The sequence below is a fragment of the Heloderma suspectum genome, chromosome 6 (genome assembly GCF_057233095.1).
Source record: "Heloderma suspectum isolate Gila_16-S chromosome 6, 16-S_ref, whole genome shotgun sequence".
NCBI classification, from domain to species: Eukaryota; Metazoa; Chordata; class Lepidosauria; order Squamata; family Helodermatidae; genus Heloderma; species Heloderma suspectum.
In genome coordinates, this window is record NC_139463.1 from 67,140,850 (window position 1) to 67,168,344 (window position 27,495).

Sequence of the window (27,495 nt, forward strand, 5' to 3'; positions counted from 1 at the left end):
ACAACATACCTGGCGAGTCCATGGGTCTTCGCGACATACTTGGGTCTCGATCCCACGCAGCAAGGAGTCTCCCACTACTACCACTCTTCTCTTCTTGTTGTTGTAGGCCTGGGTTTCATCGCCTCTGTTTGACTGACCTTCAGCTTCTTGCTCACTCATGTAGGTTTCCCTGTGATTCTTCCTCTGCAGGCTGTCCTGTCCTGACGGGGGCTGTGCCTATTCCATGATTCAATATAAGCACAGGAATTGGTATCAGTCACAGAATTCAACACTCTGAGAATGCCGGACGGCTTTCTTTTTAAAGGCATATTTCAAAATTTGCAATGGGAGGCTTGAAAGTGTGTGAATAATGGTGAAATCTCAGAAGTGAGGCGTGGGTGAGAGCAGGAATGTCCAGTGGTCTGGAGACGAATAGCTCTTTGCCCTGCCAGTGACAGAAGCAGAATAAATTCTGCAGACAAATGAAATAGATGGAGATATATACACAGTTGATCCAGGCTGCAGGACTGTACATGCATCAGCCTCAAGCAGAATCAGTGCAGGCCCCCGAAATCTAACCATCTCTGAGCATCTAAGTCTCAAGCCTCGCACTGCAGAATCTCCCATCACAAAGCTCACAAGGCTGTTGCTCCCAGGGCATGTTTAAGTCCTGCATGCTGAGTCCTAGGAAAGCTCCTTTGGTGAGATAGAAGGGGCCACCGAAACAACGGGAATAGCTCTCATTTCACAGGAGATAAGAACATAAGAAGAGCTGTGCTGGATCAGACCAAAGGTTTGTCTAGTGCATCATCCAGTTTCCTACAGCAGCCATCAAGATGTGTATGGGGAGCCCACAAGCGGGGTGTGACGGCAATATCCCTCTCCCGCAGTTGTTCTCCAGCTACTGGCATTCAAAGGCATACTGCCTCTGATCCTGGAGGTAGCATATAATGGGTGTCTCCGACGTGGTGCCCATGAGCACTTCTCCCATTTCCAACAGATGACGGCCACACACCTCTGAGAAGCCCACAAATAAGCTTCTCCCTTGTTGTTTCTCCGCGTCTTGGTATTCAGAGATAGACTGTCTCTGAACATGGAGGTTTAATTTAGTTATCATGGCTCATAGCTGTGATAGACTTTGCCCCCCCCCCCCACGATTCCCCTAAACCATTCAAAGTGATCTTGATAGGCTGGAGTGCTGGGCTGAAAACAACAGAATGAAATTTAATCGGGATAAATGCCAAGTTCTGCACCTAGGAAAAAGAAACCAAGTGCACAGTTACAAGATGGGGGATACGTGGCTCAACAACAGTACAAGGGAGAAAGATCTTGAAATTGTTGTAGATCACAAGCTGAATATGAGCCAAAAACATGATGTGGGTGCAAAAAAGACAAATACTGTTTTGTGCTGCATTAATAGAAGTATAGCTTCCAGAGCCAGTGTGGCGTAGTGGCTAGAGTGTTGGACTGGGAGCTGGGAGATCCGGGTTCTAGTCCCCACTCAGCCATGGAAGCTCACTGGGTGACTTTGGGCCAGTCACAGACTCTCAGCCCAACCTACCTCACAGGGTTGTTGTTGTGAGGATAAAAGGGAGAGGAGGAGGATCATGTAAGCCGCCTTGGGTTCCTTGCAAGAGGAAAAAAGGCGGGATATAAATGCAATAAATAAATAAATAAATAAATAAATAAATCCCGGGAAGTACTAGTTCCCCTCTACTCAGCACTGGTTAGGCCTCATTTGGAGTACTGTGTCCAGTTCTGGGCACCACACTTTAAGAAGGATGCAGACAAACTGGAAAAGGTTCAGAGGAGGGCAACGAAGATAATCAGGGGACTGGAAACAAAGCCCTATGAGGACAGACGGAAAGAACTGGGCATGTTTAGCCTGGAGAAGAGGAGGGTTAATAGGATGGCACTCTTCAAAGACTTGAACGATTGTCACAGAGAGGAAGGCCGGGATCTCTTCTCGATCATCCCAGAGTGCAGGACATGGAATAATGGGCTCAAGTGACAGGAAGCCAGATTCCGGCTGAACATCAGGAACAACGTCCTGACTGTTAGAGCAAAACGACAATGGAACCAATTCCCTAGGGAGGTGGTGGGCTCTTCCACACTGGAGGCCTTCAAGACGAGGCTGGACAGCCGTCTGTCAGGGATGCTTTGACTTGGATTCCTGCATTGAGCAGGGGGTCGGACTCGATGGTCTTATAGGCCCCTTCCAACCCTACTATGCTATGATTCTATGATTTCAATTAATTTAGAAACAATTTTAAATGAGACAAACTATAAACCGAACATCTCCAACGTGGACATCCAATGTGCCCCACGGACACCTCTCCTGGTGCACCCCAGGCTCCCTGCAGTCCTGATTTTTATTTTAGTTTTTAAGATTTTAATTTTCTTTCAGCTGGGAGGCTGGCATGTTGCAAAGTGAAGTGCTGCTCTCCAGCACCATCTTTGTTTGGATTCCAAGGAGCAGTTTTGTGTTTTGGAGCTCAGACCCACCTCTGCCTTGTACTTAGGTTCTTGAGCAAGTCACTTTTCTTTTAGTCTGCCTTCTGGGAAATGAGTGTTTTGTGACAGGCCATGCTCACCATGGCAGCCATTTTGTGAGAGTGCCCACAACACACACTCAAAATTCCAAATGTGCCCACCAACCGAAAAGGGTTGGGGACCCCTGGCATATAGCTATCATGACTTATAGCCATTCATAGCCTTATTCCCCATGAAAAGTCCAGGGTCTGTAAGCATATGGATGTCAGATATCCACACCATTCATTTTCCTCTGCTGTTGATAAATGAAGGGCAAATTTGGCCCAGAGTTTGCCAACAGGTGACTGTCTGGAAGGCAATTTTATCATGGGATGTAGCTTGGCAATTAAAACACAACTTTTTTTTCCTTCCCATTGTCACCAGGAAATTAAGGGAATTGCTGCTGACTATATACATTACCGCTTGATTTTCACATTATGGTGTTCCCAAAGGTGGCCGTGAATGTAATGTGTGATGAAATGGCAGTGAGAAGAGAACAGGACCAAAATGAGTGTGTGTGAAAAGTTTGCTGGTTTGGGGGCAGGTAGCTTCTTTTGCTGATCTGTACAGGGCAAGCTACTTCCAGCACTTTCTGGTAATACAAAAGAGGTACCTTGAACCTCCTCCCGTTTCTCTCACATTCCTCATCCCATATGACTGCCAGTATCATATTGCCCTTATCTACATTGTGGTCACATTTGGAATACTGTGTACAGTTCTGGTCACTGCACTTATAAAAAGATATTGTAGAGCTGGGGAAAAGTGCAGAGAAGAGCAACTAAAATGATCAAGGGGCTGGAGCATCTCCCGTATGAGGGAAGGATACAACAGCTGGGACAGTTTAGCTTAGAAAAAAGACGCATGAGGGGAGACATGAAAGAACTGTACAAGATTATGCATGGTGTGGAGAATGTGGATAGGGAGATGTTTTTCTCCTTCATAATACTAGAACCCAGTCATCCAGTGAAGCTGATTGGTGAGAGAGCTTCTCTACACAGAGAGTTTTTTATCCTGCAACTTTACCAGGGCTTCTGCTTCCATATTCTTTGTGGATTAAGATCACCCCTTTTCATGCACTTCAGCTTTCTTTCCCGGGGAGTTCTTTTATCTGCAAGCTCTCTTATGTTTCATTATGCAGCCATTAGATGGTGCTGTGTTATAGCACCACTTTCTCTTTTCACGGAGAAATTCAACTCGGCATATTTAAATAGCTCATTATCCGCAGTCTTTAAAAAACCGGGATAACAGTCAGAAAGCATGGGAGAGGCCCTGCAGTTTGACGACGTCATGTAAAGGACCCATACACTTTCGTGAGTAACCAATCTCAATTGCAGGATAAAAGCCTCATGTGGAGAAACCCGGAGATTCAGGACAGATAAAAGGAAGTACTTCTTCACACAGTGCATCGTTAAACTATGGAATTCGCTACCACAAGACGTAGTGATAGCCACCAATTTTGATGGCTTTATAAGGAGGTTAGACAAATTCCTGGAGGAGGCTATCGATGGCTACTAGTCCTGATGGCGATATACTACCTCCAGTATCAGAAGCAGTATGCCTATGTAACCAGTTGCTGGGGAACATGGGCAGGAAGGTGCTGTTGTGCTCATGCCTTGCTTGTGGGTTTCCTGTGGGCAGCTGGCTGGCCACTGTGTGAGCTGAATGCTGGACTAGATGGACCCTTGGTCTGATCCAGCAGGGCCCTCCTTGTGTTCTTACGTTCTTATGAAACTTTGTTGCTCTCTCCAACAATTTGAGAAGTCTCAGCATTCTGATCCATGCCCATATAATGGGCATAATTGCTTAGCTTGGCATGGGTGCCCCTTTTTTTTTAACCTGAGTGCAAAAGTTCCATTTGGCAACTCAAAGAATGTGTCCCCCCTGCCCACCCCCACATGTGCCAGAATACCAGCAGATTTACCATTTCCCATCTCCTTCCATATTGACAGTCCCCACTCCTCCCCACATCCTATCAGCCCTTAAACCAAAGTGGGGGGAACCAGCTTTAACCCTTTGCCCTCTGCTATGGCCCCAATCCAGATCAGCCTCTGGAATTTGGATTGCAACCCCCCGCCCAAACATCCCATTGAAAAAAACTGAATCTTTTTTTGTAATGCAGATTGCAGGTGTAGCGGCCCCTGATCTGGATCAGCACAACAGCAGGGGTAAATAATTAAAGCAACACCCACCCACCCCAACCGCCATGGTAGGGTCCTGGTATAGGTTAGGCCCCCTGCACTGGCAATTTGTGTGTGGTGGGTGGGTGGGGGGACATAAATTGAAAGGAAATAGAAGAGAGTACAACACAGTGGTGCAATAATATCTGACAATACCAGAGATAACCAAACACATTTTGACCTAAAGTCTTCTTCAATGGTCTAGTGTATAAAAAGGTATGAAATATCTATCTATCTATCTATCTATCTATCTATCTATCTATCTATCTATCGGCTTATGTCCACCCACACTTATTTCAGTCCATATTTATTTGGTGTGCTTTGGATGGGAAATGAATTGGCTGGCTTTGCCTTCTATGAAATTTAAATAAATCCTAGTAATTCTTTCTAAATTTGCAGATTGATGTCCTATGGGCTTGGGCCCTGAATTTTTTGGGTGCCTAGCAACACCCCTGGTTGACAGGGAGTCCAAGAAAAGGGTTAGTTCTTGTTTCTATTGTTTGCATAACCTAGTCCGTTAAGCTGCTACTGCAAGGCAGTAAAGCAGCTCTGCATTTCCAACATTGACCCATTTGGCCTTCCTTGCAACTGGGAAATCAAGGTTCCATTTTGGGGGCATGGAGGAAAGCAGTGGAGTGGGATCACATCAAGTGTTTGCCTCACCTAGACAAAGGGAGGTTCAACAAGCTGAATCGCTCTGTCCACCAATTCCTTATTATCAAGCTTTTAGAAAGATCGCTGAAGGCTGCTCATCTGAACAGTTATTTTTGCCTGGCTTTCCAAAATTAATACGTTAATATTATTTTATTGTGCATATGCCTAAGAACTGTCCCCGTAGTTGCTTTTAAGCAAAAGAAGAACTCTGGCGTCATGTCCAATTTGGCCCTCAGTGTTTGGTTTAACAAAAGTAAGCCAGTGCAAGATGGCCACGTTATTGAAGGTTTCCAACTGGATCTAAAACCTAGCTGGGCAATGGAAGAGTTAGACTGAAGAGCCCTGCTGTTGTTAATGTAAAGAAACTAAGTCATGGGAGCCTGGCTACTTTGGAGAGTAGAAGGAGTTTCCATGAAACTTTCAGGGATCACAACAGCTGGGAAAATGGCATCTAATATCCAAGTTTAGGATTGCCCAGCCAACAAATGAGGGACCTAGGACATTCTGGTCATTCCTTGCCCGATCTTTCCTTCTCTCTGTATCCACCATTTCCCCTTGGCTGGACCTGCCCGTCCTCCTGCTGATTGTGACGGTGGTTTTTGTCCACTAGGACCAAGACCGTGACCAGCCAGTAATCGGCCGTAGGCTCTCCAGCAGCCATCGGATGGTAACATGCTTTGGGCGCTACCGGCCTGGGCTACATTCGAGCCAGTGACCTAGAGGTGAAAGGTCGTGTGTCCCAACCCAATCCTGTCCTTCCTCATCCCGCCACCCCTGCAACACACCTTGCTGCTCCCACATGGCATCGCAATGACCCACTCAGTGTCAAAAGCTCCCCTGCCCTTTCTCCCCCTATCCCCGCCTCCCCTCCCCACATTTTGATGCAGCACATGGAAATATGTCTGACCCTAGGTTTGTCTGGTGTGGTGGAGGGGTGTACTTTCAGGTCCCCAAACAGAGAGGAAAGGAACAAGTAGAAGAACAGGTCATTAGGAAAGTCCATCAGGCAAGGATGAGACCCTCGAGGTGCAATCCTACGCATGTTTGGACAAAAAAAAAGTCCTACAACTCCCAGCATTTTCCAGCCAGCATGGCTGGCTGGAGAATGCTGGGAATTGTAGGTTGTTTTTCTGTCTAAACATACATAGGATTGAACCCTCAGAGACTCTGGATGGAGCCTGTCAGTTTGCAAAGAATAAGGGCCTATCTACACTACAGAAGCCCTGTTCAGACATTCATTCAGGCAGAATGAACACACATGGGGAAAGGCAGGCTCCAAACCCAACCGACATTTGTTCAGTTTAGTGCTTGCTCCCGCTACATACATCAGGGGTAGGTAACCTGCTTCCCTCCAGATGTTTTGGATTACCACTCCTAGAATCCCTGACCATTGACCATTCCTCCTAGGGCTTCTGGGAGCTGTCATCCAAAACATCTGGAGGGCACCAGGATGCCTTCCCATGACATATATTATTTTGAACACACACAGGAAGGGAGAGGGCAGAGCTCAGCACCACAGTGCTGCTTCTCTGCCACGTGTGCGTCCATTCCACCTCAGGGGAAGGGAACATATTTTTTTCTGTTGAGCGCCTCATTCCCTCAGAGGTGATCTGTCAAGAGCTGCATGCTAGTGGTGGGTGGGGTGGAGGCAGCAGTGGGTGCAGCCAGAGCCAAAGTGGGCAGAACTGGCAAAGTGGGATGAGGTCCACATAAAACTACATCAAGGTCTGGAGGAACTCTTGTTCTACCGGATTGAACATCTGAAGTGAACACATGACTTAAACTGGTACGATAGTCATTTCCTCTTTCCAGGTAACCCTGGGAACTGGAGTCCCATGAGTTGTGTATGGGCTAGGATGTCTAACAGCATATCCCCAAACTAGAATTTTTTCTGGCTGGATGGGGAGGAATGAGATGAAGCTGAACCCTGACAAGACTGAGGTACTTTTGGTGGGAGACAAGAGGAGGTTGGGGGATGTTGACCTGGTGTTGAATGGGGTACGGCTACCCTTGAAAGACCAGGTCCGCAGCCTGAGGGTCATTTTAGACTCCCAGCTCTCCATGAAGGTTCAGGTGTCAGCTGTGAGCTGGACAGTGCTGTACCAACTCTATCTGATATGGTGGCTGCGCCCCTACCTTCCCGACCATCTGCTCCCATCGGTAGTACATGCCCTGGTCTCCTCTCATCTAGACTACTGTAATGCGCTCTACGTGGGGTTAACTCTTGAAGACGGTTCGGAAGCTGCAGCTGGTGCAAAAGCAGCCGCTGGTGTGATCACATCGCTCCGGTGCTGAAGGAGTTGCACTGGTTACCAGTTGTTCTCCGGGCCAAATTCAAGCTGTTGGTTTTGACCTTTAAAACCCTATATGGTTCCGGCCCAGCCTATCTCAAGGAGCGCCTCCAGCAACACCAGACAGGCCGCTCAACAAGATCAACCTCAGACAGCCTTCTCTCTGTCCCATCAGCCAGGACACCTAGGCTGGTGAGGACAAGGGAGAGGGCCTTCTCTGTGCGGCCCCACTCTGTGGAACTCCCTCCCTAGGGAACTCTGCCATGCCCCCTCTTTAATGAGCTTCCTCCACACATTAAAACGTGGTTGTTCAGGCAAGCATTTGGGGTGGGTTAGGGTATTTTTAGAAATATAATATTTTAATGTGGAATTGTATTGTTTTTAACTGTTGTATCGCCCAGAGTGGCTGGGTGACTGGCCAGATGGGTGATTAAGAAATTTAATGAATAATTAATTTAATTAATAAATAAGGGGAGTGGAAGAGGAAAACATAGATAGGCAGGCAAGTAGGAGCCCCACTAGTTGGTGGGACAAATAGCAGGAACCCAGAGGCCAGATTTGGCTCCCTGTGTATTGAGGCTGGTGGTGTGGATGAAGGGCGTCAGGCAGGGATCAACTGGCCAAAACTTGCTCAGGCTGTGAGTCTCCAGGCCTGAGGCAGCAACTTTATATGACCCCGTGAAGCCCTCTTGGCCCATTCTGTCACCTGACCGCTACTCAGCAAGTAGCCATTATATCACTGTGGCCATTTGCAGTGGTACTAAAGTGCAGCAGAGAGTGGGCATGCCTGCAGCTCTCTCCTCCAGCAAGCTGACTTAGCGGTGTAGGAAATAAACTATCTAGGTCCCACTTCAGGTCATGATCCCTGTTACTTTATAGTGGCTACCAGGTGATGACCACTGGCCTAGCTTTGGCTGGAAAAAATGCTGATATCTGATGGTTCAAGGACAAGATGAAGCCACTGGACAGTGGTGTCTCATGTAGCTTTCTGGTGGAGTAGAAGTTTCATGGCCTACAAGCCACAGGTGTCAGAACCATAGCAAAAACTGTCTGTCAGGTATCTTTTCTTCAGCTTTCAGCCGGGTCATCAGTCTAACAGCCAAAGGCAGTTAGCTTTGGGGCAGTGGAAACCACAAGAGCGAACTGACTTTTTTTTGTGGTGGTGTTGTTTTCTTTTCCAGGGACTTCTCCGATTCTCCAGGTCTCCGCGTTTATCCCAGGTAATTTGGATTTTATGCTGGGGGGGGCGGCACAGGGGCAAGGATGGGGGAAGCTGTCTTGATTAGAGCCAGAAGGAATGCTGGGAGTGGGAGGATAAATAGCCAAGCAACATCTGCTAATTAGATGGTTGGGCACTTGCAGGACAAGGGCGGGTGTTCAGCAAACCAGTAGTCTGGTGACACAGAGGAATAAGCTAGAAGCTTCACCCAGTAATGAGCTGCACAGATTGAGGATGTACAACAAATTTGGTTTCTTTATTTCAAACAGCAGTGTGGGATTGGCCCTCTAATGTCACCCAATAATAATAATAATAATAATTATATTTATATTGCGCTCTATACCAGAGCACATTGCAATTAACCCCAAAACATACAACAGAATAATATAAACAAAGTCAGTAATTACTCATTAAATAAACAACTAATCAAAAATTTTAACTACTCACAACTGATCAGTTAAAACAACCAACCAATTTGAAACCCAGTTACAAACCAATTGCTCCTCTCTCCTGACTCGAACAAATAAGTTTTCAAGCCTCATTTAAATTTGTCCAACTCTGGTTCCATATGTAGGTATACAGGGAGAGAATTCCACAGTCGTGGAGCAAGATGAGAACATGCCCAGAGCCTAGAGTTTGCCACCTTAGTCCAAGGAACCACCGAATGTCCGGAATCTGCGGACCAAGTTCTCCAGAGAGGACCATGCCACACAACCAACTCCGCCAAAATAACTGGGAAGGGAAAGATGCAGGGCCAGGGGGATTCCAGGATGTTGTCTCATATTTCACTGCCTGCCGCTTCCTCCTCTGACTGGCCCCTGTGTTGCAGGAAGCAGGGAACCGGTGCTCCCTGGCTCAGGGCTGGCCCTACCAATAGATAGAGCTTCAGCTATTGGGCGGCATAGAAATGAAATGAAATGAAATAATGAATGAATGAATGAATGAATGAATGAATGAATAAATATAGAGTGAGGATGCTGTGGGACCAGGAGTGGTGGTCAGTTGCCTGAGGACAGAGCTGTCTGTGCTCCACAGCCTGGCCTCCCCCCACAATCCCCAATTAGCCTGCTGCCTTCAAATGCAATGGAGCAGGAGTGGGCATAAAGTAGATCTCCAGATGTTTTGAACAACTGCCAGCATTTCTGACCACTGGCGCTGCTGGCAGGGGCTTCTGGGAGTTGGAGTCCAAAACTCCTTCTGCCCAGCCCTGCAGTGGAGGATGCTGACCCGTCACCAACTTTGAGGTAAAATTCAACTGCCGGTCCGGTTGGCTTCTGTATGTGGAATTGGAGGGGGAGGGGGTGGAATCGTGTGTTTTGCCTCAGGCAGCAAAACGTTTTTGGCCGGTCCTGCCCTGGCTTGAGCCCCACAGTGTAGAGATGGCATTGGGGTGGGCATAATTGGGGAGGCCCACATCCCTGCACTGACATGCTCTGGAGCCCTGTGGTCCTCCACCTCTTCCTGCTTGCTGCCGCTGCCTGTTCACTTGCCTTCGCTAACAATGTAAGCAAAGAGAGGCGTGAGGAGAGAGAGCAGCTCCCTAAGGCTTCTTCACATGGAGCTTTTATCCTGCTATTGAGATTGCTCACTCATGGAAGTTTGCGGGTCCTTTTCGTGCCATCATCAACCTCCAGGGCACATCCAGAGGAATTTCCTGGTTATTCAATCTCAAAAAGATCCGGAAATAATGAACTATCTTTTAAAAGTCAGAATGTTACGCGATTAAAACAGCCACTAGATGGCGCTGTTTCATTCAGTTCTATGGAACCTTGAAAATTAAAAGCTTCCCCCTCAGCAATCATGTAGCCGCTGTCTGGGAGCCCGCTGTAAATGCAGAAAGGCTCCAGAACAGGAGGACTGTGGGTTTTTTCCTTAGTGTAAAGGCAGCCCTAGAGAAATGAGGGCAAAAGTGGCAGTGGCATCTTGAAGAGGAAGGAAGGCCCACTGAGGACACTTTGCCCAAGACACCCCCTGCCCCCACAATAACCTGGAGCCTATAGTGCCACAGTGTCAGACAAGAATCTAGTGGGGCAATCCAGGGGTTTAAAGTACTGAATGTGGCAAGTTAATACTTGTCGAATTATTTAACATTCTGGCCTTTAAACTTCAATCAGACCAGTTTTAACTCACAATATTTACTGTTTAAGGGCATGATCAAGTCACAAAGTTAATTGCCTTAAAGTTCCATAGATTTCAGTATGGGGGGAGTGTTTAGCATGTGTTTCACTCTCCTGTTTGAATTAATTAGACTTAAAAGTACATAAACTTTGAGGGATATGTTTTGGAAACTTAGAGCATGATCCATCCAAAGTCAAAACTTGAAAGCCAAGCTTGACAAATACTTGCAACTGAAATTTTAAATCAGAACTGTTGCCAAATCGTGGATCTGGGTGGAATTGCAGCTCAAGTCTTAATCCAGGACTGCTTCCGTCTTCGTCAGAACTCCAATTTTTTAAGTGATAGGCAGGACAATTTGTTTTATGAGCTGCTCCTACTTTTGTTGATATGGTAGTTTAGGGATGACCATGCAGCAGCAGCCTGATTTCTTGGTGCAGTCTTAGTTCCTGTAACCTCCTCTGTAACAGGGGAGAAGAAAAATGGTTAACCTTATAAATAAATTTTGATACAGCAATTCCTAAATTTAAAAATATTATATAAAGGATGGGTGATAATGATGAATAGAGGTATGAAGCTAAGAGCATTTTCACATATGAGGCTTAAACTGGTTTATAATGCTCCTTTACTTGACAATTGTATACCTTCCACATTAACAATGCTCATAGGGTGACATGTATAGCATGAGAGAGGCTTAAGGTGACTTAAGTCTCACATGTGTAAAAGTTCTTCCTGCCCCTCAGCCATCATCTTCCTTCCTTCCTCTTGGCCAGTCTCACCCTGAAAGTGGTGCTACCCCCGAAAAGCCCCTGTCCTCCATCCAGGAATATGGTGAGGATCCTGAAGACTTCTTCCAACCCTCGCCTGCCATGATCACCCGCCGTAAACTCCTGTTGCCCAACCTCAACAGCCCCGTGAGGCGCGGCTCGCTCAGCAGCCTGCTAGGAGATGACCTGCGCCAGTTCTCAGCCCTGCGGCGAACGTGTCGGTCCCCGGCCCGCTGCAACCGGGGACATAGCCCTTCTCCGCGGTGGCGCTGGGAACAACGACACTCGGACAGCGAGAGCAACAATGGCAGGAAACCTGGCAAACTCCTCATTCCCTCCCTCATGAACTATGGACCCCCGGACCTCAGCCCCAGGTAAGGGCCCTTATCGTGCTCCCAGATGGGCCTAAATGGCAAAAAGATTTGACCCATGGGGAAGATCTCTTGCATAAGCCCCATTAAAATGGACAGGAGATGCGCAAGGGCGACACAGTGCTCTTATGCAGGAGAAAAGTCCTAGCAGGTTGTGTTCCACATTAAAGAGTGGGAGGAGAGGGATATGACATTTGGCTTTTCTGCCTCACACATGAAACTGTCTTGAGCCAGCATGGTTTTCTTATATACCCTTAAAGCTTTCACCCAATTGTGTGTGTGTGTGTGTGTGTGTGTTTAGTCGGCTGACTTTATTTTCATGATGATCTGGTTTTAAAATATACTGGCATTGCCTTACAGTACAAGTGAAATTCCTGCAATTTATAAAACCCTAGCAATAACCCTTGGTTGAAAAAACGCTTAAAATCAAGTTCCTTGGACTGGATGAATGATGTGTATGTACCTGGTGCTTATTGAAGTTTGCTTTTTACAGATATCCCCTTGATAAAGTTTCTTTGAAATGCTTTGGGAACCATGTTTATTTGTGCAGCAATCTTTTTTTGTTCCTTTTGTTGTTGTTTTGTGGCTTTGTGTATCTGATATTTTATCTCTAAAAAAGGGAGTTGCTTGGGCTCAAGCGTTCTCAATGGTTTAAGACCATGGGTGGGCAGCATGTGGCTCCCCCAGTCCCCCAGTGCAGCCTCCACCACACCACTGAAATGTGGGGGTAACTCCCCCCTCAAAAAATCCTAAAAAAAATAATAATTGGTGAACAAAATGGTGTCCGTAACTCCTGCAGAGTCACAAAAGGGTCAAAATTAGCTTACAAACAAGATAATTTTGACCATTTTGGCACTCCATAGCAGGCTTGAGATGCCATTTTGTTTTTTTTAATTTTCCCACTGGTTTGGGGTCCTGCGGGGGAGGGCGGTCTGTCAGGAGGCCATTTTTGCCCCCCGGATCATCTGAAGTAGCCATCCATGGGTTACACCTTCTGATTTGGAAGCTGTCCTCCCCTAATTTCAGATGAACGGGTGACTCTTCTTCGTCATGATGTGTATGCATTCTACACAGGCTCAGATGCATTCTTTTGATTAGCGACACACAGGAATTATCTTGCTGGTTCATATTAAAGAGTCATCTAGTCCTGTACTCTGTCCACAAGAGCAGAAAACCGAATGCCATGGAGAAGCTCACAAATAGGGCATGATGGGGAGAGCTGTCTCCTCTTGTTTATCCTCAACACCTGGTATAGAGAGGCATGCTGCCTGGGAATATGGAGGTTCTATTCTTGTGTAATAGCAATTGCTTGACCCTATCCTCCTACCTTTTGACCCCTGCTGAAGCAAATCTGTCTCCCCTAGAGTCGTTGATGGAATTGAAGATGATGGCAGAGCATCGGAGACACAAACATTCAGTTTCAACATGGATCACCACCCACAGAGCTCGGTGCAAGAGCTTCCTGTGTCAGGTAACCATGGCAGCTGAGGAGAGGGGTCTTTCCACCTGCCTTCGAGGGTAAGAAGCCACTTAGCCAATAACCATCAATGCTCATTAAAGAAACATCTTGTAGATAATTGAGCCTGCATCTTCAGCTAGCCCTAGGAGCCTCCATTGAGCACCAGGGCTCATTAGCAAGCCATCAAGTTATGAGTGGTTGCTTGACCCACCATAATAGTATTTCTGTTACAATAGTTTACTAGTGAAGGCCCAGAGAAGAATCTGGAAGCATCAGATGTTGCAGAACTACTGAATCGAAGAGGCATGTTGACCAGATACAAGTAATGTGGACAGGAGACCACTGGGAGCCCTATATAAAAAGAGCAGGATATAGGTATAATGAAGTGATTTTTTTAAAAAAAAATCCACATACACATAATGAGAGAGTTCAAATGGTATCTTAACAAGCCGAGATATGAATGCACCTTTTGGCTACACTCGCACCCTCTTTGCTCATCTCTTCTTAGTGGGATCAAACAAACCAGGACGTCTTCAAGTCTTCAAGTTCCCATTTTGTCTGGACCACAAAGTTTAACAGCTTTGGAACAAGCCAGAATGTTAAAAAACATCAAAACGTGGTTTTATATCATGACGTATTTGGAAGGTGTTAGCCATCCTTTCTCAGTTCAGATGAAACCGGAAAGTGTAATTAATTTAACACTTCCTGGTCTCTCTGCTTGTTTGAGCAAAGGCGGGAGTGAAGAGATTTCAGGCAAGCCAAAAGTCTTGCTCATATCTCAGTGAATCAAACTGATTACTTTCCAAATCCAGCAGGCTTTCCCAGCCTGCAAGATATTCTGAAAATATCAGTATGTTAAAGTTTGGTACTACAAGATGTAGGAGACTTATTTTGTCTGCATTTCTATAGGAATCTGATTCATAGTGTGGGCAAAAAAAGGTCATAGGGCTTCAGCTGCTGCTTCTGAGCATATTCAGGAGCAGCGTAACAGGAAAGCTGACGAGCTGGGTTTTTAGTTGCTGCACAGGCCATGAAAATGCTGATACAGTTTGGAGGGTCCACTTGGTAAAGCTCCTTCTACATCAGCCTTTCCCAACCTGGTGCCCTCCAGATATGTTGGATGGCAACTCCCACCATTGCCATGCTGCCTGGGAATGATGGGAGTTGCAGAGTTGCACATGAATCAAGCAACCAGGTCTATAGCGAGCAATTTTATGTGGGAAGGGCTATCATACGTCAATGCGCAATGGCAAAATCCTCAATATGAATCCTCAATAATATGTAATTTTGCTAGATAGACAGACAGACAGACAGACAGACTGACTGACTGATTGACTGATTGCCATGTACTTGGCAGCGTTCCCACTGTCTTTGCACGCATTCGCCAGAACATGAAAAGGTGGAAGAAGGGTTCCTTTTTATTGATATAGGACAAAAGATTGCCTATATGCATTTTCTCTTATGAGCATCTCTACACCAGCCTAAAATCCTGCATTTAAAATGGGGCTTTCTGCTTCCATTTTAAATGCAGGATCACAACGACTCCCTTTACACGTGCTTCCTTTTGCTCCTCCCCTTTCCCCCTCCTCCTCCGCTTTATTGGAGTTTTCCATATCGTTCATTGATCTCGCTCCTCTTCTTGCGGCTTTTCCTTTTTCACAGAGGGAACGCAAGCGGAACACAAGTGGAGTAATTTAATAGCTCATTATCTCCAATCTTTTTAACAATGGAATAAAGGCCATTTAGAAGAAGTGATAGGAAAACACGGGAGGGCTACAAATGGTAGACGTCGTCATCTGAACCTCATGTGAAATTCTGGGAATGAGGCAGGGCAACTGCAAAATAAACCCCCCAAGGTACTTTGATTTCTTTATTCATTTAAAATGAAAGCTGAACAGTCAGCAAGAGAGCCTGGAATATTCCTGAGGGTGGAGCAAGCTGCACTCTCCTTTAGGGCTCCCTATGGTTGTTATCCCCTTCATGGATCACTGCCTTGTTGTGGCGAAGGGGCTTGCGTAACTCAGTGAAACCATAAGCTATGCCGTGCAGGGCCACCCAAGACGGACAGGTTATGGCAGAGAGTTCTGACAAAATGTGGTCCACTGGAGAAGGAAATGGCAACCCACTCCAGTATTCTTGCCAAGAAAAGCCCATGGAACGTATCACAAGGCTAAAAGAGATGACACCGGAAGATGAGCCCCTCAGGTCGGATGGTGTCCAATATACTACTGGGGAAGAGCAGAGGGTATTACCAAGTAGCGCCAGAAAGAGTGAAGCAGCTGGGCCAAAGCCAAAAGGACACTCCGCTGTGGATGTGTCTGGTGGTGAAAAGAAAATCCGATGCTGTAAAGAACAATATTGTTTAGGAACCTGGAATGTAAGATCAATGAATCAAGGTAAGCTGGAGGTGGTCAAACATGAGATGGTAAGACTGAACATCGACAACTTGGGAATCAGCGAACTAAAATTGACAAGCATGGGCAAATTTAATTCAGGTGACCATCATATCTACTACTGTGGGCAAGAATCCCTTAGAAGAAACGGAGTAGCACTCATAGTCAACAAAAGGGTGGGAAAAGCAGTACTGGGGTACAATCTTAAAAACGATAGAATGATCTCAGTACGAATCCAAGGCAAACCGTTCAACATCACAGTAATTCAAGTCTATGCCCCAACCACTGATGCCGAAGAAGCTGAGGTTGATCGGTTCTATGAAGACCTACAACACCTTCTAGAACTAACACCAAAAAAAGATGTCCTCTTCATCATAGGGGATTGGAATGCTAAAGTAAGTCAAGAAATCATTGGGATAACAGGCAAGCATGGCCTTGGTGTACAAAATGAAGCAGGACAAAGGCTAATAGAGTTTTGCCAAGAGAACACACTGATCATAGCAAACACTCTTTTCCAACAGCGCAAGAGGCGACTCTACACATGGACATCACCAGATGGTCAATATCGAAATCAGATTGATTATGTCCTTTGCAGCCAAAGATGGAGAAGCTCTATACAGTCAGTAAAAACGAGACCTGGAGCTGACTGTGGCTCAGATCATGAGCTTCTTGTTGCAAAATTTTGGCTTAAATAGAATAATGTAGGGAAAACCACTAAACCGTTCAAGTATGACCTAAATCATATGCCTTATGAATATACAGTGAAGGTGAGGAATAGATTTCAGGGATTAGACCTGATAGACAGAGTGCCTGAGGAACTATGGACAGAGGTCCGTAATTGTTCAGGAGGCAGCAACTCAATCCATCCCAAAGAAAAAGAAATGCAAGAAAGCAAAGTGGCTGTCTGATGAGGCTTTACAAGTAGCTGAGGAAAGAAGGGAAGCGAAAAGCAAGGGAGAAAGGGGAAGATATATCCAACTGAATGCAGAGTTCCAGAGAATAGCAAGGAGAGACAAGAAGGCCTTCTTAAATGAACAATGCAAAGAAATCGAGGAAAACAACAGAATGGGAAAGACTAGAGATCTCTTCAAGAAAATCGGAGATCTCAAGGGAACGTTTTGTGCAAAGACGGGCATGATAAAGGACAAAGAAGACAGGGACCTAACAGAAGCAGATGAGATTAAGAAGAGGTGGAAAGAATACACAGAAGAACTATACAGGAAAGATCTGAATGTCCCTGATAGCCATGATAGTGCGCTCACTGAACTTGACCTGGACATCCTAGAGGGTGAAGTCAAGTGGGCCTTAGGAAGCATTACTAACAACAAAGCTAGCGGAGATGAAAGTATTCCAGCTGAGCTATTTAAGATCCTAAAAGACGATGCTGTTAAAGTGCTGCACTCAATATGCCAACAAATTTGGAACACTCAACAGTGGCCACAAGACTGGAAAAGGTCAGTTTACATTCCAATTCCAAAGAAGGGCAACACCAAAGAGTGTTCAAACTACCGTACAATTGCGCTCATTTCACATGCCAGCAAGGTTATGCTCAAAATCCTACAAGCTAGGCTTCAGCAGTATGTGAACCGAGAACTACCGGAAGTACAAGCTGGGTTTCGAAGAGGCAGAGGAACTAGAGATCAAATCGCCAACTTTCGCTGGATCATGGAGAAAGCAAGAGAATTCCAGAAAAACGTCTATTTCTCCTTCATTGACTACACTACAGCCTTTGATTGTGTGGATCACAACAAACTGTGGCAAGTTCTTAAAGAGATGGGAGTACCAGACCAGCTTACCTGTCTTCTGAGAAACCTGTACAAGGGTCAAGAAGCAACAGTAAGAACCACACATGGAACAACCGATTGGTTAAAAATTGGGAAAGGAGTACGACAAGGCTGCATATTGTTGCCCTGCTTATTTAACTTACATGCAGAGTACATCATGAGAAACGCCGGGTTGGATGAATCACAGGTTGGAATTAAGATTGCCAGGAGAATTATCAACAACCTCAGATACGCAGATGATACCACCCTAATGGCAGAAAGTGAAGAGGATCTAAAGAGCCTCTTGTTGAGGGTGAAAGAGGAGAGTGCAAAAGCTGGTTTGAAACTCAACATTAAAAAAACAAAGATCATGGCATCTGGCCCCATCACTTCCTGGCATATAGAAGGGGAAGAAATGGAAGCAGTGACAGATTTTATTTTCTTGGGCTCCAAGATCACCGCAGACGGTGACTGTAGCCATGAAATTAAAAGACGCTTGCTCCTTGGGAGGAAAGCTATGGCCAACCTAGACAGCATAGTCAGAAGCAGAGACATCACCTTGCCGACAAAGGTCCGTCTAATCAAAGCTATGGTTTTCCCAGTAGTAACGTATGGCTGTGAGAGCTGGACTATAAGGAAGGCTGAGTGCCGAAGAATTGATGCTTTCGAACTGTGGTGCTGGAGAAGACTCTTACGAGTCCCCTGGACTGCAAGGAGGTCAAATCAGTCCATCCTAAAGGAAATCAACCCTGAGTGCTCATTGGAAGGACAGATACTGAAACTGAAGCTCAAATATTTTGGCCACCTAATGCGAAGAGAAAACTCTCTGGAAAAGACCCTGATGCTGGGAAAGACTGAAGGCAAAAGGAGAAGGGGACGGCAGAGGGTGAGATGGCTAGATAGCATCACTGATGCAATGAATATGGACTTGAGCACACTCCGGGAGAGAGCGGAGGACAGGAAGGCCTGGCATGCTATGTTCCATGGGGTCACGAAGAGTCGGACATGACTGAACGACTGAACAACAAATGGTTGTTATCCTGAAACATTGCGCATCCAAGGGGGGATGGTGAGAGAAGACGGCTACCTTCGAATTTAGAAGGCTTCAGGGAGCAGGCGTGATGAACGGGTGGGCTTGCGGATTTCATTAAGGGTCCCCCTGCCGCTTCTCCCATCGTTTGAACACTGCCCTGGAGGTAACTTGCAAACCGGTCCTTGGATCTTTCAATAGAGGATGATTTTCTTGTGGGTCACGCTCACACCTCATCCTCCCAGTCCACACAGGGGCTGGTCCACATGTTCAAATGTTCAAATGGCAGGAGAAATTATATGAGGGCTGTTGGGCGGCACATTCCAAGCAATGAATTCCATTTCTTACACAGATCTTCTCACTGTTATCTTTGTATCTCAGTGAGAAAACACTTTTAGGGTGCAATCCTATGGGGATAGGTGGCCGCCTCCGAACTCAGAGGCGACCACCTATCCAATGCAGGGCGGGAGAAGCATGGAGGGGATCATTCCCTCCACGCTTCTCCTGCCCTGCATTTTCTGATAGACAGCCGATTTCAGCTGTCTAGCCACAGGTAGGCGGAGCCAGGGAGGAGGCTGCCAGATGACACATAGGATGTGTCATACCAGCATTTTTGTCTTCCCCGCCCCAGAACTCCCCGTTTTGGCCGCTCCGTGCTCCTCTTCCGAGTGTGGAGAATGGGGCTGTTCTGTTGGTTCCCAGAAAACCAGATATCCTATGGCCGTCTAGGCACTGACTTGTGGCCATAGGATTGCTCCCCCCATGAAGGGTCTTGCTCTTGTAGCCTTTCTAATCTTTTTTTCATATTATTATTATTATTATTTAAATGAAAAGAATATACAAAAGTAATAGAGGCAACTGAAATGCTTTCATGTGGTATCAAGAGATAGCCATATTTTGTATACTGTTTTGCCTGCTAATAGACTAATGGCCCATTGATGTTTCTAGATCTAGCTGAGAAGATGCTTGATTGATGGGTTTAGATGGCTAGAAGATATTTATTTTAATGAGCATTGATGGGTCATGGTTACTAGCTAGGAAATACCCCACATGCTCCAATTGGGACTGGAGCGCAACAGTTTGGCAGTTGAATGTAGCCACTGGAGAGCCAGTGCGGTGCAGTGGTGAGAGTGTTGGACTGGGAGCCCGGAGATCTGGGTTCTAGTCCCCACTCGGCCATGGAAGCTCCCAGAGTGACTTTGGGCCAGTCACAGATTCTTGGCCTAACCTACCTCACAGGGTTGTTGTTGTGAAGATAAAATGGAGAGGAGGAGGATAATGTAAGCCACCTTGGGTTCCTTGCAAGAGGAAAAAAGGCGGGATATAGATGCAATAAATAAAATAAATAAAATAAACAATGAAGATGGTCCCCTGTTTTGCAGTTGGCTGGTGACAACCCTTGCAGGGTGGGCAACAATATGCTGCTTGCTTTGGGTGAACGTGCTCCTTTGCAGACTAGCACTGTTTGGCTGAATGCCGCCCCTTCTGCTCAGTGTATATAATAAACAGATACCGCAAAAACACCGAACGTCTCTAGTGTCCTCTCACCCCAAGGAAACTGACCCTGTAAAAGGCTGTCCCTAGAAAAGGGTGGCCACATACACATTGCCCAAAAAATAAGAGGAAATGCATAATCAAAAAAGAGCAGAAAAGATGGTGCAGATTTGCAAAAAATGTGAATATGCTGATTTATATGTACAGAAGCAAGTTTAGAAATAACTACTGTAAATCAAATAGAAAGACCATACCGTGCCGGCTCCACGTTTTTGAGGGCCTTTGGGCAAGACACCCTCAACGGGTCCCCCACCCGCAGTGAGCCCACCTTCTCACCAGCGTGGTCACTAGCTCTGTTGCTCCTCATCCTCTTCGTCATCATTGCTACCACTTGCTTGCTTGACAGGTGGTGAACCAGTGAGAAAATAGGCAGTGCCATCTATTGCTGCTCCTCCTCCTCCTCCCTACCGCCATTGTCTGGGCCAGAGCAAGAAGCAGGTGAACACACAGGTTGCAATGGCGAAACGGAGGAGCAAGTCCAGGGGGCTTTTGGCAATAGGCCCCTGCTGGGGTTTGGGCCCTTGGCAAGTGCCCAGCCATGCCTACCCTTGATGCCAGCCCTGATACATCTCATCATGGTGGGGAAGAGTGTGAGCAGGTGACCTGTTCAGTCTGCTGTACAGGTGCTCACTGTTGTTGGGCAGCTTCAAGGTGCCTCTTCTCTCTTCTTAGGGTTCTTGATCTTTAAACCAGACAGCCCTCCAAACAGAGGACGCCTTCAAATAAGGACCATCCTCTAGCTGCTCTTCAGATAGAGGACTGTCCTCTGTAAAAGTAGGACACATGGCCACCCTACCCTGGAATTTCCTACCAGGGAGAAGTGGAGAGTAGGAAGCAAGAGGAATGGATCACCACTGTGAGTCAAAGTTGTGTAGGGAGATTTTGTTGACTAGCTCTTGACCCCTCTGCAGGACTATCAGAAGAAGAACAAATGGTGATAAATAAGGGTGTGCAGATCGAATTGATTTGCATAATTTATACACAGGTCACAGAATTCAATCGAATTGATTTGCGTAATTTATACATGGGTTGCAGAATTCAGCTTTTCTTGGGGCAGAATTGGGCCTGTGTCCTGACACAACCACTTCTGACTGCAAATGAAGGTTCATATGACTGAAGGCTCCTCCATCCATTGTGGTGTAGTGGCTACAGTATTGGGCTGGGAGTCCGGGAGATCCGGGTTCTAGTCCCCACTCGGCCATGGAAGCTCACTGGGTGACTTTGGGCCAGTCACAGACTCTCAGCCCAACCTACCTCACAGGGTTGTTGTGAGGATAAAATGGAGAGGAGGAGGATTATGTATGCCGCCTTGGGTTCCTTAAGGAGGAAAAAAAGGCGGGATATAAATGCAATTCATAATAATAATAATAATAATAATCCTCACCCCCACCCCCCCAATTCCCCCACAGATAGGAAACTGACATGTCCAGGAGAAGGTTGGGTTCAGACCCTACATTCCTTTCTCTATGTAGGGATTTTTGGTGGTATGGAGGAGCATTTAGTTCTTTGATCCCCATCTACGTCTGCTGTGGTACAATCCAAATACAAGTTTACCACCTCTGTGAGAAGCAGGCCTTTGCATTTTCCTTGGTGCAGAATTTGGATTAAAAAAAAATGATTTTGACACAAAGCATAATACACACTCCAGATTTTTGGGTTCACTCCAGTATGAAGACCCCCTTGTTCATACGAGCCCAGTGTCAAGGGATCAGTAAGAAGGCATTCTGTGGGTATTTTCTCTCATCTTATGTCCGTGTCCCCCCACCCCGGATTTCTTCACAGGGGTGGAACAAGCCAATCCTGTGTTAGCTGCAGAAGCTGACGAGGTAAAGCAGAACATCAGGAGGCTCAATCAAGAGGTGGGATGCAGATCTTAATTTCTGGACTGGTTCACTAGAGCTCCGTTCTAGTATCTGTTTTCCATGCCAGGGCTCAGCCCTGGAAAATACAATTATAAGGATAGATAAAAGGGCCTCTGAGCAGGTGCAAAGTGTATTTCCCTTACCACACTGAGTAACAACAGAGAGCCCTGATGCATCGGTGACATGGGGAAAGGGCCTCCCAGTCAGACGTTCCTGGCAGGCATGAGGCCCAGTATCTCTTTCACCAAAAATTCAGCATTTGGGCTAATCTTTGGTCTATTTGAGGTTCTTCCTTCCCACCCACCCCCGTGCCCAAAGGTGTGGAAAAGACGGATGGTCCCAAAACATCAGCGCTTGCCGCCAGTGCCTGTTTTGTCTTTTTTTTGGCTTGTCTGCGTTGGTTCCTGGCCCTGGGGGAAGGAAAAGGGATGAGGGAGTCGATTTTTGTGTGCATCCCTGGTGTTGGCGTTTCTGACTCAGGGTGTCAGGGTTTAAAATTAGCACGGGGTTGGTGACAATTTCATAGCAACAAAGCCAGCCTTCTCTTCTCCCCCCGCCATCCCCGCCGCCCCTCCTAAGCCGCCTGTGTTCTTCTCCCTCATTCTTAGTAGGACACAACTTAGGCAGGGCTCCCCCTGCCAAGCTTCCCCCCCACCCCTGCAAGTCCCTGTGGTTGCTTCCCTTCCTTCAGCTGCTGCTACACAAATGCCTTATAAATGTTGAAATGGAGCATGGCAGAAGCAGAGGTCTCGGCCCAGAACTCCATCATCTCCATACCTTTCAATGATTCTTCTGACAAGCTTGTTGGATGATTGCTTCATGGTGCCCTCTTCCCCTGTCTCAACAGCTTGCCTCTCTGCCTGGGAATCGGGCTTCCCGCATTGGGCAGGGGGTTGGACTCGATGGTCTTGTAGGCCCCTTCCAACCCTATGATTCTATGATTCACGTACAGGGTGGCTGTGCTGAGGCACGAGGGAAGGTGGTTAGAGCACAAGCAATAGAATGATTGTGCCAAGTTATATTCATCTAGTGTCCCTGAAAGTGATGAGAGTGGGTGGGATCAGGCCTAAAGATTTTACAGTGATACGGGAGTGCCATCATGAGCCGTAAGCATTAAAAGGTTTCCCTGCAAAAATGGCTGGACTGTGTTCTCCAGATGCAGCATCAAGTGAAGTGAGGTGGAGGTAGAGCTTCATTTTTTTTTAAAGACCTGTGTCAAGTTCCCTGCCATTTACCTTGGAAAGACATCTCCTTCCTTAATTCTGTGTGTGTATGGGGATAAGCTGAAGTTTCTCAATGGGTGTGGGAAAGGCACTTTGTACATGCTCAGAGGTACATCTCTTTAATATATAACTTTGCTTTGTACCTTGTATCTTCATTTCAAGAAGGGCGTTGCCTAAAATGGGAGCGTGTGTGTGTGTGTGTGTGTTGGGCTTAATCCCAGGAAGAGGGAAGTGGGTGGCATCTCACCACCTGGAAGCATAAAGGCTTGGGATTTTAATCCAATAATGGAGTACCATTATTGGAGTATCAATAGTGTTTACTCCAATAATGGAGTACCATTGTTGGTGTCATTTCCCTCCACCCTGCCTCTTTTTTAACAATGGGCAGCATCTTTGAGAAGTTACTTTCAGTTTACCCCACGGCTTCTGCCCAAGGATGCTGAAGATGCTTTCCCTAAAAACAATATTGCAAAGCTGCCCTGAAACCACATTGAACCATTCAGCTCAGGCTTGTAGGTAGCCACTGTCCTGGCCCCCTGTAAAGTAAGAATTGCCTCTGGGTGATGTGGCAAAGAAGCTTTTGAATACTCAAAAGAGAGTTGACTCTTTTTAAATTCCAGGCCATGATCAGTCGCAAATGGCTAGCACCGGTAGCTGGGAGCAAGTGGGCTAGTAAAAAAAAAGTTGATGGGTTCAGAATTCCTATGGACATATTTGTAAAATGATTTTATCTCCATTTGTTAAAAAAGAGGACACCAGTAATGGAAGTCCTTATTAAACCCCCTTTTTGCTTCCACATTCCTGGATCCCATCCACTGCCAGTAACATTTGCAGGAAGGAATCTTATGGGGTTGGGTGAAGGATGTGGTTCCTTCCTGCTCCTGCAACAGATGAAGCAGCTGCTGGAAGCCCACGAGATCATTTGCTGCTATTCCCATTTTACTGATTGGGAGCAAGGAAACCGAGGTGCCTGAGGTGGGAATTGACCCCACCGCTTTAGTTTCAGATCCAAGGTTCAAGGTAGGTAGGGGTGTGTGTGTGTGTGTGTGTGTATCTGTGTGCTCATTATAGATTGCAGAGCTACTGTGACATAGCAGCTGAGAGATGGAAGGGTGAACCAAGAAATCCCTAGTTCCCTAGTCTCACTTCTGCCACAGATTCACTAGGTGGACCTGGGCAAGCCACTATCTCGGGAAAGTCAGGCTAACCTACTGTACACGGATGTAGTCAGAATTACTGATACAAGTTGTGTGCAACCCTCTTTAAATGCTGCATAAATGCTAGGTGCGTTATCTTTTCTGATCCCTTCCCCCCCCAGATCAACAACCTGAACCGGGAAGTTTCCCATCTCAGCCGGGAGCTGCAACATCTGATGAGCCTCCTTCAGAGCCAGCTAGCAGCCCAGGCTTCCTACATCCCTGCCTTGACTTGTCCCCACCACTGTGGCCAGGCCTCGCCCTCCCCGCCTCCTATCAGTGGACTGCCTTCGTCCCAGGCCTCGGTTTCCATGCCACCCTCTGGCCTCCCAACCTCCTCAAGCGTAGACTTTTCTGTCTTTGCCAACTCCCCGCCTTCAGCCGCTTCCCAATCCACAGAGCCCTTGGAACTCTGGGAGCAGAGGGGCTCCACTTCCTGCAGTCGTGCAAGCCCGTCCTACCAGCACCATTCACCTCGGGGGGACACGGGACACAGAAGCCACCCCCGTGGGCAGACAGAAAAAATGACTTCTTCTCATTCCAGCTCGCCCATGTTGTGTCCTGTTACCTCTCTGTCTCCGAGAAACTCTTTCTCTACTTGCTCAGGACAGGGCTGTCCATCAGCACGCTTCTATTTCCGGTCAAGTTCAGAGAACTTTCACTGATGCCAAGGAGCCTCCTGTCTGCCACAGCTTCTTCCTTACGGCTGTTTGGTGCTCAGGACTTCACAGCCACCAGCACCAATCTTTGTGTTGTTTGAGGGGCGGGGTGTGTGTGTGTATTTTTGTTACCAGTAGATTTTTTATTATTATTATTATTCATTCCATGGGATGGAGGGGAGTTCTTCCTGTGACAGCTGAAATGAAGTGAAATTTTGGTGTCCAGATTTTGAACATTTTTCAAGATTGTTTTAAAGGGCGCTAAAAATAACAGCAACAAACCAGCTGAATCGTAGATCTCGCTGATACATTTTGAAGGCAATAATGTTATGCACTGACTTTCCAGATTCAATCCTTCATATCCTGTTGGTCTTCAGATCCCTAAATCTAACAGCAACCAATCCATCAAGGGGCATGTTGATATGTATGTGTGTGTGAGACAGCGTGAGAATGTGTGAGAGAGAGACAGATACAGAGAGAGAATGAATGAATGAGAGGACCGCAGGACTGATGCAAGCCATTTTGATGCTGAAGGGGTGAAACCCAAATGTGACCTCCACTCTTGCTAGTTAACACAAGGCACAAATCTTCAGGGTGTTCCACCTCCCTGAAATGAACAGAAGCCATGCAAGAGTAATGCTTGTGGAGTTCCCATTCATTTTCATGAGGCTTGCATGGGAGAATTTCCAGCAGATGGGTCAGCTCTATCTACCCATCTGCCACCCTTGATGGTGCCCCAAATCCTTGCCTCATCGCAGGGGTACTTTCTGGAGGGACAATTCACTTGTGTATTTCTGCAAGAAGGTTCAAATTACTGGCAATTAATTGCTTGATCATTTTTCTTCAGACTCGTTTCATCTTCACTTTGCTCTTTCCTTCCCTGAAAACTTCAGAACTGGGATCTTTGTTGATTCTGGCCAGTGGTTGCTTTTCAGTCCTGCTACAGAGACATAACTGTTTTTTTTTTCCTATTATTTTCTCTCTCCCCTTCTCCCCTTATTTGTTTTTATTTGTGTGGGGTGGGAGGAGGTATGTGATCCTTCTATGAAACAGCTGAAAATTAAAGATTTTGTTTTTCCATCCGTTCTAGCAGTTCCTGAGGCGGGGGGGGGGGGAGAGGAGGAGGAGGTAACCTACAAACAGAGGAGAGCGCTCTGGGTAAATACTGTGGCATTGGCCTCATTCTTTCCAGTCTGGAGGAAGTAAATTGGCTAATTAGAGAAAGTCAGTCTCTTTCTCAGCCTCCCTGGGGTCTAATATATCCTGACAGCTCAACATGTTCTGACTGCTAACCCGCTTCTCACTTTCTAACCCAAAAGGTGCCGGAGCTCAAGCTTGCCTGTAAGTTACGTCCTCTGACCAGACAGCCCAACCCTAGAGGTGCAGAAGCTGTCTAAGGCTGCTCAGTGATGAAGGAAATATGTTCTGCACATGCACAAAGGCACTCAGTGGTGCAGCTAGAACTAGACCTCGGCACCAAAGTCCAGGGTCCTGCAGATGGCAGCAGGTGATGGGGCATCGGCAAACCCCCAGCTGGGCACGTACATGGTTCAAAGTGCTCATTTCGTTATTTTTACTTCAAAAATAGGTTACGCTTTTCTACAACAAAATGGTGCTTTATTCCCGAGTAAATCTGTTTAGCATCAGGCCAGTGGAGGCAAACTCCATGTTGTTCCCGGAGTCATCATGATGGTGCTGTGACTTAAGGGAGTTTAAAATGCAAAACTGCACATCTCAGAGTATTTCTTTTTGATCAGGGTTGAAAATCGGGGTGGGGTGGGGTGTTTTGCTCTAACGTATTAGGAACGTAGAAGCAGTTGTAAAGCATAGAATAGCCAGCCGGCTGTGGGGGGTGGGGGGGGTGCGGGAGAAGAGAAATGTTAATTCTGTGCTCCAGCTGAAATAAGACACGTGGCTGTCTAAAGTTGGGGGCAGGGGTGGTTAAGACCATTCACTTCGGGGTCTAAAATTATATAGCTGCACCACTGAAGGCAACATCTTTTCCTATGATCATATATCTCAAACGTTCTGGGGGCCATGTACTGGTAGCTCCATTTTGGCAAATGTTATTGTGATTCATTTCATTGAGCAGACATGCTTAAAATCCTGCAAACAGAGCTTCTTCCAGTAACTCCTTAATCTGCATGAGTCTGCTATGAGGACACATACATAGGATTGGGCTGCTATCCCTCCCTATTCAGTTGCTTTCCATGGCACTCTGTTGCTACTCATTTTTGTCATATTGAGTCCT

General features: G+C 46.5%; 1 protein-coding gene across 1 annotated transcript in view; it reads left to right on the forward strand.

The window, feature by feature from the left end:
* Positions 1–26,320, forward strand: part of KCNH4 (potassium voltage-gated channel subfamily H member 4) — a 90,010-nt gene extending 63,690 nt beyond the window's left edge. Inside the window, exons 12-16 of the mRNA XM_084804691.1 lie at positions 8,815–8,853; positions 11,741–12,108; positions 13,470–13,576; positions 22,087–22,163; positions 24,708–26,320. Of these exons, the coding sequence (XP_084660817.1) occupies positions 8,815–8,853; positions 11,741–12,108; positions 13,470–13,576; positions 22,087–22,163; positions 24,708–25,250 (1,134 nt within the window). The 3' untranslated portion in view covers positions 25,251–26,320. The remainder of the gene's footprint in view (positions 1–8,814; positions 8,854–11,740; positions 12,109–13,469; positions 13,577–22,086; positions 22,164–24,707) is intronic.
* The last annotated feature ends 1,175 nt before the right edge of the window (positions 26,321–27,495 follow it).